At 39.7% G+C, this 13,257-nt stretch overlaps 1 protein-coding gene across 2 annotated transcripts; it reads right to left on the bottom strand.

Annotated features, from left to right (window-relative positions):
- Window positions 1–7,330: 7,330 nt before the first annotated feature.
- On the bottom strand, window positions 7,331–11,004 carry LOC147628270 (protein NBR1 homolog). Of its 2 annotated transcripts, XM_086813342.1 has the most exons (8): window positions 10,749–11,004; window positions 10,320–10,361; window positions 9,570–10,079; window positions 9,379–9,491; window positions 9,164–9,287; window positions 8,669–8,977; window positions 7,717–8,451; window positions 7,331–7,625 (listed from the first exon to the last, which is right to left on the bottom strand). In XM_086813342.1, exons 2-8 carry the CDS (start codon window positions 10,335–10,337, stop codon window positions 7,503–7,505), a joined length of 1,932 nt encoding a protein of 643 aa, XP_086669468.1. In that variant the 5' UTR covers window positions 10,338–10,361; window positions 10,749–11,004; the 3' UTR covers window positions 7,331–7,502. The 2 variants fall into 2 exon arrangements, with proteins under 2 accessions (XP_086669468.1, XP_086669467.1); XM_086813341.1 differs by having other exon boundaries at window positions 9,379–10,079.
- Between the last annotated feature and the right edge of the window lie 2,253 nt (window positions 11,005–13,257).

Genomic DNA, 13,257 nt, shown 5'->3' with positions numbered 1-13,257 from the left:
TATTACTTGCTCTTAAATATTACTTAGTAAGAGAATAAGAAGGATTATTCATCTTATCACTTGTACCCTATGGTTGAGGGTGTGACAAAGCAAGCAGTGGTGGAGGTCCAAGAAAGAGTAAAGGACATGGTATCTAAATATTTCCAAGACAAGTCCCGATCTTCAACAAACACTAACAAAGGAAATAGTAATGGAGTCAGCAATTTTGGGAGATCGTACTGAAGATGCAAAGCTATCTGACAAGGAGTTAGGTGAGGTGCTAGCAAAATTGGCACCTCACTTGACAAAAGAAGATTGTCATGTTGGAGAGGAAAGAAGCACAAGTAGAGGCAGGACAACCGACTAGTGACTATGATGCAACCTTTTCTCTAAACAAATGCTTGCTTTTTTTCTACTTCTAAAGCATGGCCTTTCTTGGACAGTTAGAGTTCTTAGGCTTTGATAGGTGTCATGTATTCAAAATTTCAACCCAAGGTTGAGGTAATGGTGTGGAGGAGCTGGTCAATAAAATGAGACCAAGTGGTGAATTAGGGAGTTGTTGGGTTTGGTTTAACTTTGTTAAGAGGATGCAGGAATGGACAACAATGGCTTGCCATGTTTATAACCCCTATGATGCAAACCATAGCAATTGGAGACTTCAAGGTGGAGGAGAAACTCTTTTTTGGACCCTATTAAATAGAGTCATGGAGAGGGAGGGTTACAAAAAGGCAAAATTTAAGGAATTTATAGGCTGATGAGGCTCAAGCAAATTGGTGCAAGCTGTGAGGACAATTTTCAATGGGGGCCCTAATAATGTTATGGTAGGACAAGAAAGATCTTGCTCATTTCATTGGGAACAAAGCATGTAGCAGCACAAAATATATATATATTCCTTCCATAGCCAAGAGGAGTTCAAATTGAGGTGTCATGCATGGAAATCATCACCCTCTGAAGAGGTTGCTGAAATAGACTTGGGACAACCTATGGAAGTGATTGAGAAAAGGACATGCATATAAGACCTCTATCCTTGAGACATGGCTTGTGTGGGGGCATGCTAGAGTTACAGCCGGGGTGATCAAGGTAAGTCAACTAGTTTCTAAAGGCAAATTATATGAAGATAATCTTAATTGAAATAATTTAATAGATGTTAAACATTCGTTGTAGGCTTTGGAAGGAAGTGATAAGTACCTAATGCCCCAGGAAAATATAGTAGAGTTTTTGCATGGCAACTGGCCAACTGGCAAATTGGCTAGCCTCCAATGATGAGGTCAAATATATATTTCTCTATATAGTGCCTACTATGGTGATCTTATGATAACTATTATAAAACACTCACAATATGACTCCTATCTTAAGGGTGGACACCTTGGATGAGGTCCAAGCTTTGAGAAAAGTTTAAAAAGATGGGCTTCAACAAGTGCAATTCAACCAGTGCCTAGACATGTGGTGGACCTTACTTATGAGGTAGTTATAGAAATCAATGCTATAAATAGAAGGCTTTCAGTAGCAATAGATGTTGATGCAAGGAGAGTAAGGAAAAAGCGACAAGGGGGTTAAGACTCCTATTAGGGATGGATATTCACATCACCTTGAATTTGAGTATGTTACACACGAAGTGCATGCCAATCAAGCCGTCGTCATAGCTAGTATGGAAGAAGAGGAAAGGTGGAGGTGACATTCACCCCACAAGGTGGGCTATTCGAAGGACAAAACTAGGTAGTGGAGTCTAGTGCCAAGGGTACTTGCGTAACGATAGAGGGGGATTATTAGGGGTGCCAGTCCTTGTTTTGAGGGTCTCATTGAGATCCTCAAAACAAGGACAAAACTAGGTAGTGGAGTCTAGTGCCAAGGGTACTTGCGTAACGATAGAGGGGGATTATTAGGGGTGCCAGTCCTTGTTTTGAGGGTCTCATTGAGATCCCTTTAGGCCTTTTTTTTTTAAATGTGGTTTTATGGCAGCAACATCGATCTTACCTGGGAGCTAGCAGAAATTGTGAAGGAGAGACCACCAAGACATCTTGTTTTATATCCAATTGCAAGTGAGACATCCTTGGATTTTATAGAGATAGAAGCATTGTGGGATGCATGCTTTGATCTATAGAATATTGAAACGAAACCACATTGTTGTGGTGATGCTGATGTGCGCCCCATGGACCGTGTAGGGTAGTGGTGGTGGGTGACTAGGGTGATGACTAAAGAGATGGAAATAAGAATCAATAGGGCTGCAGAGTTGATGTGTACAATTCATGGCTGTAATTTGGTGGTTTAGATTGAGCTTGTGGAATTTACTTTATCAACTGAAGAAAGTAAGAAAATGAAGAGACCTATTTGGTATAGTGGTGTCTACTTTTCCTTCTTGAACTTGTGAGGAATTTTAGTGAGAGGGTAAAAAATGCATGCCTTGCAAACACCTTTACTTTTTCTACACAAAATAGCAAAAGTTTGTTCACCAATCGGCATGGACTAAAAGAGAGCTCCATCAAGCACTTAGGCTTGTAGGTTGAAATTTTGATTCTTTCATCTTTTGATGATTTTTTTTTTTGTCTGAGCATAATTGGGTGTTCAGTCCTACTGTGTTATATTTAATAATTATGAGTATTGTCTTGTATTTTTGGGCTTGCTTTTAAAACAAATCTTTGGCTACTATTAAAGCTCCAAAATATATGGAGAAATTTTATATTTACACACTTAATTAAATAGGATTTTCACAATTAAGAAGGTGGAGAGTTGTCCTTGATCTTGTAGAGGTGTGTTTTGAGGATGCCTAGAAATAATCCAAGTGTACACAAGTCTACAAGGATTAGATACCCTATTGACGATTGAGATATATTGGATATATAGAGCATCATTATGATTAGATGGTTAAAGAAATAATGGAGTTGCAGCCCACTTGTTTTGAATAGACACTTGGAAATAAAAAATGGGAAGATACCATGAATGAGGAGATAAAAGTATTGGATATAAATGCAACATGAGAGTTAGTGCCTTTTTCTAAGAAAAAGAAAGTAATTAGATGTAAGTGGGTGTGTAAGGTCAAGCATAACTCAGATGGATCAGTGAGTAGGCAAGATTGTTACCAAGGGTTATGCATATACCTATAGAATTGACTATGAGAAGACATTTAGCTCAGTTTGTGAGAGTGGAAATCGTGAGAGCTGTCATTGCTATGGCTGAAGGTTTAGTATTTACAATCAAATAGATGTAAAGAATGCTTTCTTACATAGTGATTTACAAGAAAAATTATACATCATGCAATACCAGGTTATAAGAGTATACACAAGAAAAAGTATACATAATGAAGCACCAGGTTATGAGAGTGATGCACTCCCAAATTTTGCATGCAGGTTACATAAAGCCTTCTATGACTTAAAGCAAGTACCTAGAGCATGATCAAATAAGATCGGGGAGTATCTTGTTACTATTGGATTTCAGAGATCCAATGTAGATTTTTCACTTTATATGAAAAAGATAGAGGGAACATGCTATTAGTCATGTATGTGGATGACTTGATTATCATTGGTGATAGTGATGTAGAAATACATGATGTTAGGATGCTTTTGTGAAGCAAAAGTTTGAGATGAAGTATTGGGTGAGCTGCGGTATTTCTTGGATATAGAGGTGGTGAGATCATCTCATGGAATTTTGTTGGGTGAGCTATGGTATTTCTTGGATATAGAGATGGTGAGATCACCTCATGGAATTTTGTTGTTACTATAGAGAAGGATGGCTTAGACATGTTGTCCAAGTATGGTATGATAGACAATAATCCTATTTTAGTGACATTGGGGTAGAACTCAAAGCTTTTCATAGATACAGGTGGGCGTTTAGAGGGACCCAACTATGGTACAGAGTGGCTTAATGTACATGACCATTACAAGGCTAGGTTTAAGCTAGCCATGTCTATCATACCATACTTGGACAACATGGCTTAGACATGTTGTCCAAGTATGGTATGATAGACAGTAATCCTATTTTAGTGACATTGGGGTAGAACTCAAAGCTTTTCATAGATACATGTGGGCATTTAAAGGGACCCAACTATGGTATACAAAGTGGCTGAATGTACATGACCATTACAAGGCTAGGTTTAAGCTATGATGTTAGACTTGTGAGTCAATTTATACAAGCCCCTAGGAAGCTACACTTGGATGTGGCTAGATAGATTCTCAGCTACATAAAGTCCACAGTTGATTATGGACTTTTCTATGAGGTTGGCATAAAGATATAGCTACATGGTACACAGATGTTGATTAGGTTAGTAGTGTTACAAATAAGAGATCTACCAGTGGCTTTATGTTTCTTTTGGGAGTATTAATGTCTCAATAAAGATAACATCTCTACCCACTAAAATTTACTTTATAGTCAGACGATAGAGTATCCCACAAAAATACATTTTGCTTTAAGGTCGGATGGTAGAGTCTATATATTTTGCTTTATGGTCGGATAGTAGAGTCTATACCCTTTGCTTTCTAAGCTATACAACATGAATGAAAGTGGCTTGCACTCTAGAGAAAAATATTCTTGGTGGTAGCTAGATAGGTATATCAGATGGGCATGATCAAATTCTTTGCCATGGTACATTGTTAAAAAATAACAAGTGATGCTGGGTGAATGTTAAGATTGGTATATAAGATGAGTAAAATATTCTTCGTGGTAGCTAGATAGGTATATAAGATGTGCATGATCAAATTCTTTGCCATGTTACATTGTTAAAAATACCAAGTGATGTTGGGTGAGTGTTAAGAGCAAGGAAGAGTGTTATGTCGCCCTCAAATGATGTATGGATTGTATTATCATAGAATAAGGTTCAAAGGCTCAAAGAAAATCCCGAATGTGAAGGTGTATGTGGAATGCCCAACTAAAACGGCACCTAGAAGAAGGTGAGAAAAGGCCCAAGTGGGTGCTCTTTTTGCCTCCATCTAGGTATAGAGAGCTCTATCTTCACCCGCATATCCATATGCTTCGTGCCATGGGTGTGGTGTATACATTTTCATACCATGTGGTATGTTCTAGAATGAAGTTAATAAGGGCAAGGCAAAAAAATTAAACCCATGAAAATCTAAACCTTGAAGGTTATGTTCTTAAGAACTTAGGAAAAAACTTGTTATACACCTTTGCCGTAAGCATTAAAGTAGAAGCTTAGAGATGTCTTGTAAAAGCTTGCAAAATCTAAAAATTACTAGAAAAAAAAACTCGCATAAAAAAGCTTGCGAAAAGATTAAACTCGTAACAAGATGGCTTATGATTTTGGCAAACATTTTAAAGAGGGTACTTGTAGTGTTGCATCTAGCTCACATTGCTGCTGGTATTATGGAGAGAGATATGGAACAAAAGGGACCAAATTGTTAACCCAATAGCAGAGAGGCAAATGTGCAACAAAAGGAACCTCACTGTTGATTTTCTTGACATCACTGGTAGGCACGACTAATAAAGAAGAAAGTGTGGTTGGGACAAGGCAAGGGGAGCCTCTCTTTGTCTTTGTCTCTCTTTATGTGTGGGGGGTGTGTGTGTGTGTGTGTGTGAGTGTGTGTATTTATATGTTTATTTATATTTATATATGTATGTATATATTTCTATATACATAAACATTCCAATAAACAAGAGTCCATAATCTCAACTGCGCACAAAAAAGGCACAATGACAACCCAAAACCCTAGATAGAGCTTATGAAAATGCAAAACCCTTAAAACAAGTGAAGTACTTTATATTCTTGCCCTTTGTGCATGCGAGCAAGGGTGGAGAGAGAGAGAGAGAGAGAAGCCGGCCACATGGAGAAAATGAAGGCAAGTGAAAGTGATCCCAAGTCATACAGAGGAGGAGAAACTTAACTACATCACGGACTAACCAGATGCAAACTAGTGTGAAGTGTTATGAGCATTGTCTTGGTTTTACCAAGATTCAGCCTCTTGTTCACAAAAATGTTAAGTGCATCAAGCTGTTTGTGCAACCCCTCAATTGAACTTGATATGTGGACTACTCTGCATAAGATTATAAGCTCCACTCTCTAAACTAGCCAAGAACATGTGCCCACAATCTATCATTATGTGGGGGATGGTGAACAACTCTGTTTGACCCTAATGGTGCTTGGATCTCCACAGATAGGCCTGAAAAACATAAGCATGAGAGAGAATGAGGAGAATAAAGAAGGGAGAGAGGCCCCCTTTGGTGACTTTGAAGGAGCCAAGAGTGTATGTGTCTTGATTGCCTCTTCAATCTTCTCCTCCAGTTACTAGAAAGCCTCAATGTTTCATGCTTTTTTTTATTGCCTTGATGTTCCGAGACTTGCATGCAATCAAAGCATATTTGAGCAGAGTTAGGCTTTTTTTTGCGGTTTTTATTTGTTTGTGACAAGGGACACATCCATAACATCAAGAGGTTTAGTACCCTCCAAACCATGCAACTTCTCTAATTATTTAGGGCCGGTAAAAACTTTTCCATCTCAAAGCATAAAGCTCTACCCCTTTGTGGAAATTTTTAGTGAGAGAACAGAGCCATCACTTGTGTGTGTGTGTGTGTGTGTGTGTGTGTGTGAGAGAGAGAGAGAGAGAGGGGTTACTTTTCGTATCCCTCAATTAATAAAAAGCCATATCTCCGAAAAGCATGGAATCAATATCATGGAGCTTGTCTTTTAAGTCGTATAGCATTGATGAGTGACGATAGGCGGCCATTTCCAAAAATACTTCACCATGAATAAGTATATATATATATACCTACATGAATCGAAGAACATGTCCAAATTCACCTTTTAGGAACGTGCATGCTATATACTCATGGTAGTCAACCCATAAGACTATATAACTATCAACTCCATTATGCATAGTATGGACTAGATACTACGACATCCCCACTAACGTCATCAGTGCCCAATAGCGGGTGTAGAACTCTATATCAAGATATGCTCTCACACACACACACACACACACACACATAAGAGCATATATTCACACGAAGCCCTTCATACTGAGTTTCTATCAAACCTCCGGAGATGTAGGGCAAACTCAGCCATAATGAATAAGTACTCCAAGTCCATGACCACTATAAATTTAAAAGATTATTTACTTTGACCATGACCATGACCACTATAAATAAGAACCAATGAGCCTGAAAGATGTTCTTATAGATAATAAAAAACAAGAGGACAAAGACATGAAAGGTTAATAAGACTACACAAATGAGACCAGAAAGTTGTGTTTGTGGTGTCTCCTCAATGAAGTCTGGAAGTTGCACAGTTCCAGACTTGTCTGTGTTGTGTATCATATCAAGATTTGTACAAGTTCCTTGACATAAGTAACTAATGTTGACATAAACAGTAAGAGCTTTTAATAGGGCAAATCATCATATAAGGCAACGCTTTTGAAAGGGTATAATGTCCTTTTAAAATATCTACAATGTGAGCAATGATCATTATCCATAGGAAAATAAGTATAATGCACACTACAAAATATATATGTAAGGGAATATAATAATAAGTCCATTGATTTGCTCAAATTATCCGTACTTTGCTGTTTTAGAAAATCTACTCTTCAAGCCGCCTTCTCCTTGAAGGACATTTGCTTCTCCATCTCAACCAACTCTTTCACTGCTCGTTTGATGCTGCCCTCATTTTTGAACAGCAAGTGCCTGTTTGTCTGTGTGTCATAAAAGCCCTGGAATGACAAAAGGCGTCAAAAGCTAGCATGCTTTTTCTTGTCAACTGCATACACGCTCATAAAATCAAAGTATCTCGAAAAAGATTACCATTTCCTCCAGGTCCTTCAGCATGTGATCCCATCCAGCCGACACTACAAGATCATCTACAGTCCGAAGGAGATCATTATTGTTCTTATGCAGTAGCTCAACATTCACATCACGCTGGGCGTATCCCATGGATTCCAATTTTATCAATAAATCTTCATCTGCTACCATGGGTACACTGAAGGGTACAGGTTTGCCAGGTAACTCCTCAAAACAGTGGTAAGTTAGAGGATCAACCAATTCAAACTCTTCCACACTTGCTACTTTTTCATCATTGATTGGTTCTTTGGCAAGCTTGCTCTCCACAAGGGAAAAACCATCCACCTCAACTTGCTGCTCATTAGGGTCGACCAACTGAGGAGAATCCAATATATCAATCAGAGGCACCTTCGAACACGAGTCGGCGACACTTTCAGTGAGATCTAGATCAACCACAAGGTTGCCACAGGACAGCACCGAGTCTGCCGCAGCTACGCCAATGTCAGTCATGCATTTGGATAGGCAGTCATCTACACCTGTGAGTGTTGCTTCATCACTAAGGGATTCCTTGGCTCCAGGTACCTGTTTGATATTGCCTTTGGGCACAACCTGAATCAGAACCCACATCCTGTGTCCAAACATTTGCCCAGACGGTGCCATTAAGCGCCAATGTGCAACATGACGGCCGGGAGTTTCAGGAGCGCTCAGGTCCACATGCACATCCATTACACTACCACAAGGTAACCCACCTTCCGGTAGCTGAAAACACATGCCAAGAGTTATCATTATGTTTCTTTCATAGTAGTTATGAAGCGTGTTTCGTAAATGCAGCATGTTTTATAGCTTCTATGAGCTGCTTATTATGGCAACATAAATAAAGCTACATATATATGATTTTTGGGTCTAGTACCCCCCGTATGAAACCGATGGTTTCAATTCATAAAAAGAAACCTCAACACGGAGAGATAAGTCATACCTTTATATTCACAGTATCATCAGAACCGAGTGAATTTCCCCCTATGTGTATGAGCTGTGTTTGCTGAGGCCACGGAATTGTTCCAGAATTCCTAAGTCGCCAGATCTTTGTGAAGTCAGTCCCGGCTGCCACCTCTGTTCCGTCAAGGATAGTTACATCTATTAAAAACTGAGCATCTAACTTCCCCTTCACACACTTATCATCCTTGGGTGGATGAGTGTTGGCAGATTGAACGGGAATCCAGCCAAAAGGACCTCGTGAGAAAACTGCCCTAGACGGAGGACATCCAGAAGATTGATGCTCCCCAGCCTGCATAAATTGAGTTGAATATAATATTAGAATGAGCCTGCAAACCAAAGAAATGCAATCCACTAAAGATTTGCACGAGTAAACAAAACACTAACTTGTAACCCCCTTCACAACCACCCCTTCCCACCCTTCACCCCACAGTTGTCCACCTGCCGAACAAAAACTATGAGAAATGAAGAGGAGTACCTTAATTGATGCTAAAGGATAATGGCAATGATTTTTACGAATCATAGGCCTATCCATTCTATGGTAGTCGTTTGCATTTCCGATTTCACCGAAGCAGTTAGAGCATAGGTCGTAGTCATACTTCCTGTCAATCCTCAAACCCACTCAAAAATCACACACAACACACTCACTGGATATCAAACTATCAAGGGACAAAACCATCTTCAGCCACTTACTTCATAGATTTATATCGAGGACCCTCTATGGGAGTCACTCCACAATGATCGCACACTATGCCTTTGTGAACAACACGACCTGGGGTGGTTTCAACCTCGGAGTGACAGCCTCTCTGACAAGGCAACTCCATGCTTTGCTGACAAGTGGAAGCCCAATTCTGTGAGAAAAGCATTGGGGAAAAGGAGCTTACCTGGGGTGTGGTGGTTTGGGTATCTCTGTACCCTGTAAGAGTTTTCAGAAAGGTGTCGAGTGCTTCTGGAAGTACATGAGCAGGAACTGTCGTGAAGAGACACGGGGGGTAGCGATTCAAGATCTGTTCTATTGCCTTTGCTGTTGCCTCAGGAAATAATCCTTTCAGAAGACCTTCCACATCAAATTCTGTCACGGGGGGTGATAAAGCTGTAGATTCCTTGGCTGTTGCTTTATCCCTGGCTTCCATGGATGGCATGGCCACCACTTTCACCTCTAACCTAAGGGGATTCAACTGTTGGGTCGTGCAGGCATCCATGAGATCCTGATCATCAGCCATTGTCACAACATCATTTTCTGCGTCCGTGTACGTTATGATCACCCGAGATGTGCATGGAATTTGGAAAAGCTCCCGCACTTTCGCCTCCAACTCGGAGTAGCTAAAGCCTGCGGTGTGTTTGTCCTTGTGCAGCGGGACACAGACCCTGCGAAGGGTGTCCTCAAGTTTGATCTGTTTCAGCCCAGAAAATATACATACAGAGTTAAGCCACTCATGGCACACACATGTTGTCCCAACAAGCACCCGGACATCAAAGGGCAAGCATGTGTGTGTGTGCGCGCGCCCCACCCCCCACCCCCTCTCCTCCCCCTCTATTTGTGTAAATCACACATACATACAAACACACATATACATCACTAATTGTCTTATTAATGTACTTTACTAAGCAAATAAAGATCATGTGCCCAATACCTTGAAAATTTGAGCCATTGGAGAGAAGAGATCCTACACAGCCTGAACAATACCATCAAAATTAATCTTACAAATTTTATTTAAAAAAGCTCTTACATCTTTCAAGAAAAGATTTATCCCCCAAAAATTATGCGAAATAATCCCCAAAAATTGAGAACCAGAAATTTGTATTCGAAACCCTAATTGACCTAATTTTTTTACTGATGCGAAATATATTAACAATCGACCTAAGCCGTGTTATTCAAGATTCCGATTAATAATGAAAAGACCCGAAAACCCTCGGAAAAATTTATCCAAAAAGAAAAACGCTTAAACCATTAATGATGCGAGATTCAATTAGGAAATCAATTCCTGAATCCCTAGAAATTTACAATTAGCTATTTCCGCAGTATTGAAAAAAGCAACACAAAATTCTCGGTAAAAGCATACCTTGACACTAATCGGTTGTGCAGTGATCTGTATATTCTGCAGAGGGGGAAATGTTTCTGTGAACAAAATATTAGAATCAGAACTAGCCAAACGCGTTCCAGTGAGCCGCGATGCAGGGCCTGCAGAGACGAAAGAACAGGAGGGGTTTTAATGTAGGGGGGGTCTTAGGTGCTTTCATACATACATCAGCCACATCCCTTTTTTTTAACTGCCCAGCCCACAAATAAAAACTTTTTTAAACAATCATTAAAAAAACAAATAAAAACTATCTTTTTGCTAAAATATATATTCATATCTTAATTCTTAGAAAAATATTCGAAATTAGTCCATTGTATATATAGGCAACAGGATACCTATTCACCTATAGTCAACATATATACCCCTCATTAAAAATCGACACTGATATGTGATGAAAGGTTACACCTTTCAAACACATCTGTGACGTCAACTCAGCCCCCCTCTTGTGTTTCAAGACCCCCAGCAGGGTTCACTCTTGGACCCTTCTGTCCATGAAGCTCTCTCTTGAGTAGCAAACAAGGGAGGATGGAGACATGGCCGAGAGAGATGGTAGAGAGAGAGAGAGAGAGAGAGAGAGAGAGAGAGAGCCGAGAGCTATGTGACTACATTGCCCCAAAAAAAGTACTGTGTGTGGTGAAACATGTGTGCACACACGAATGCACCCACACACACACATTGCGCTAGCCCTCGCACAATCCCCAGCCAAAAACCTCCCTTTATGAAAAACCAAAAAAAGACCTTTTCTACCTTTCTTCGTCAAAAAAGGATCACCTCCCGATTTCCTTGAACTCTTCTGCATCTTTTTTTTTCGATCACCCGCGTCCTTCTAGATCTCCCCGTGCATCACAAATAGCTATCCATTTTTAGAAGGTGTACTGCCTACCCACATGCCTTAGCTATTCGATTTCAAACTATGGCGACCATCTTGGCCAACAAAAGCTCATTCAAAACCAACATACATACATTATCTTACCTATTCATCATGTTTGCATAGGGCACAAAAATCATGTCACAACGTAACCCACAAGTTGGTCCAAAATGACCAACTGACCATATCTCCTAGTTGGGACCATATTAGACTATAACCATTGAGACCGTTTGGACCCTCAAAGGCGACTCGATTAGCTACGGCACTGGGCGCATTTCCCCACGGATGTCCGAGGGTTCCTCCACCGAACTGTAAGATAGAATCGTCTCTGAAGATTTCGATTAGAGTAGGCATATGCCAGACATGGATACCCCTTGAAGCTTCGGGAAGTACCCCTCCTACAATCCAAGAAGATTGTGTATTTGGTCCAACACCCACTTATGTAGTCACATAGCCCACACAAGCATGCATCCTACTTTGCAGAATGCCAAGTCTACATAAGTTATCTTCTAACCATCTAGCCACATTTGGCCACCACCATCAAGTGTCCAAACTGGGAACTGTCGGGTGCTTGGGTGCTCACCCCACAATGGTGGCTAGTCCTTGTGTAGGGGGTTTACAAAATAAAGCACATCCATCACGAGTGGAGCATTGAGCAAATGATTTTCTAATAGAATGCACAACAAACATGTTTTTTTTAATGAGAAAATTTTTGAGTATCCATCACTCTATTTAATAAGGCCATAGCCTTACCGATTCCCCTTAACATAGAGAAACTAAAGAATGGCCATTATGGCTTGCCCTTATTGAGATTCCCCTTCACATAGAGAAACAAAACAACGGCCAATGTGGCTTGCCCTTATTGATTTCCGCTCACATAGAGAAACTAAACGATGGCCAATGTGCCTGGCCTTAAGGGTTCCTTGGACTCTTTATAGGAACTCAAGCACTAACTTAACGTTTCTTATTCATATTCTATTATTAATATATGTACCAGGTCCTCTTATTAAGGCATCCATCTTTTATTATGTATTTGTTCTATTGTGATTTAGCTTCAAGAAAGCTTGTCTCTCATATTGACATCTTCTATCCTCTCATAAGGGTAGTACTTTTGAAAATCCATGTCTAATTGTTTAAACTTATGTACATCATCATGGTTTTAAAATGGAGATGAAACCATTAAAAAAGTGATTGAGGGTTTTTCAAACAATGATTGACCCTTGGACATATTTTTAAAACACGTTTGTGAAGTATTAATGAATCTAATAGGTTTATTGATAACATCTATTATACTTCTCCTTTTGATTGGAGTTTATATGTCAATGTTTATTGAAACCATTGGGAAAGGGAAGTATGAAAAAGATGTAAAAGCTACTTTATCCTCTTTTAAAGTTTACGTTCACTTATAAATATTCGCTAACTTATTGGTGGGGCATAAGTAAAAGAGTCATTCTATAATAAAGGTTGCTCATTTCTTTGGTGATTCACACTTGAGGACATTACTAGCTTGCTTGCACATAAAACTAGTTTCGAATGAAGACCTCTAATCCACTAGACAATCCATCCAAAGTTAGCTTACTTTTAATAGTTCCTCCAGGTCATCTCTATCCATGTGCTAAAATA

Source organism: Cibotium barometz, chromosome 19 (assembly GCF_041138505.1).
Source record: "Cibotium barometz isolate CiBa-2024 chromosome 19, ASM4113850v1, whole genome shotgun sequence".
NCBI classification, from domain to species: domain Eukaryota; kingdom Viridiplantae; phylum Streptophyta; class Polypodiopsida; order Cyatheales; family Cibotiaceae; genus Cibotium; species Cibotium barometz.
Note: the sequence above shows the minus strand (reverse complement) of the source record. Positions and strands in the feature narration are given on the sequence as shown.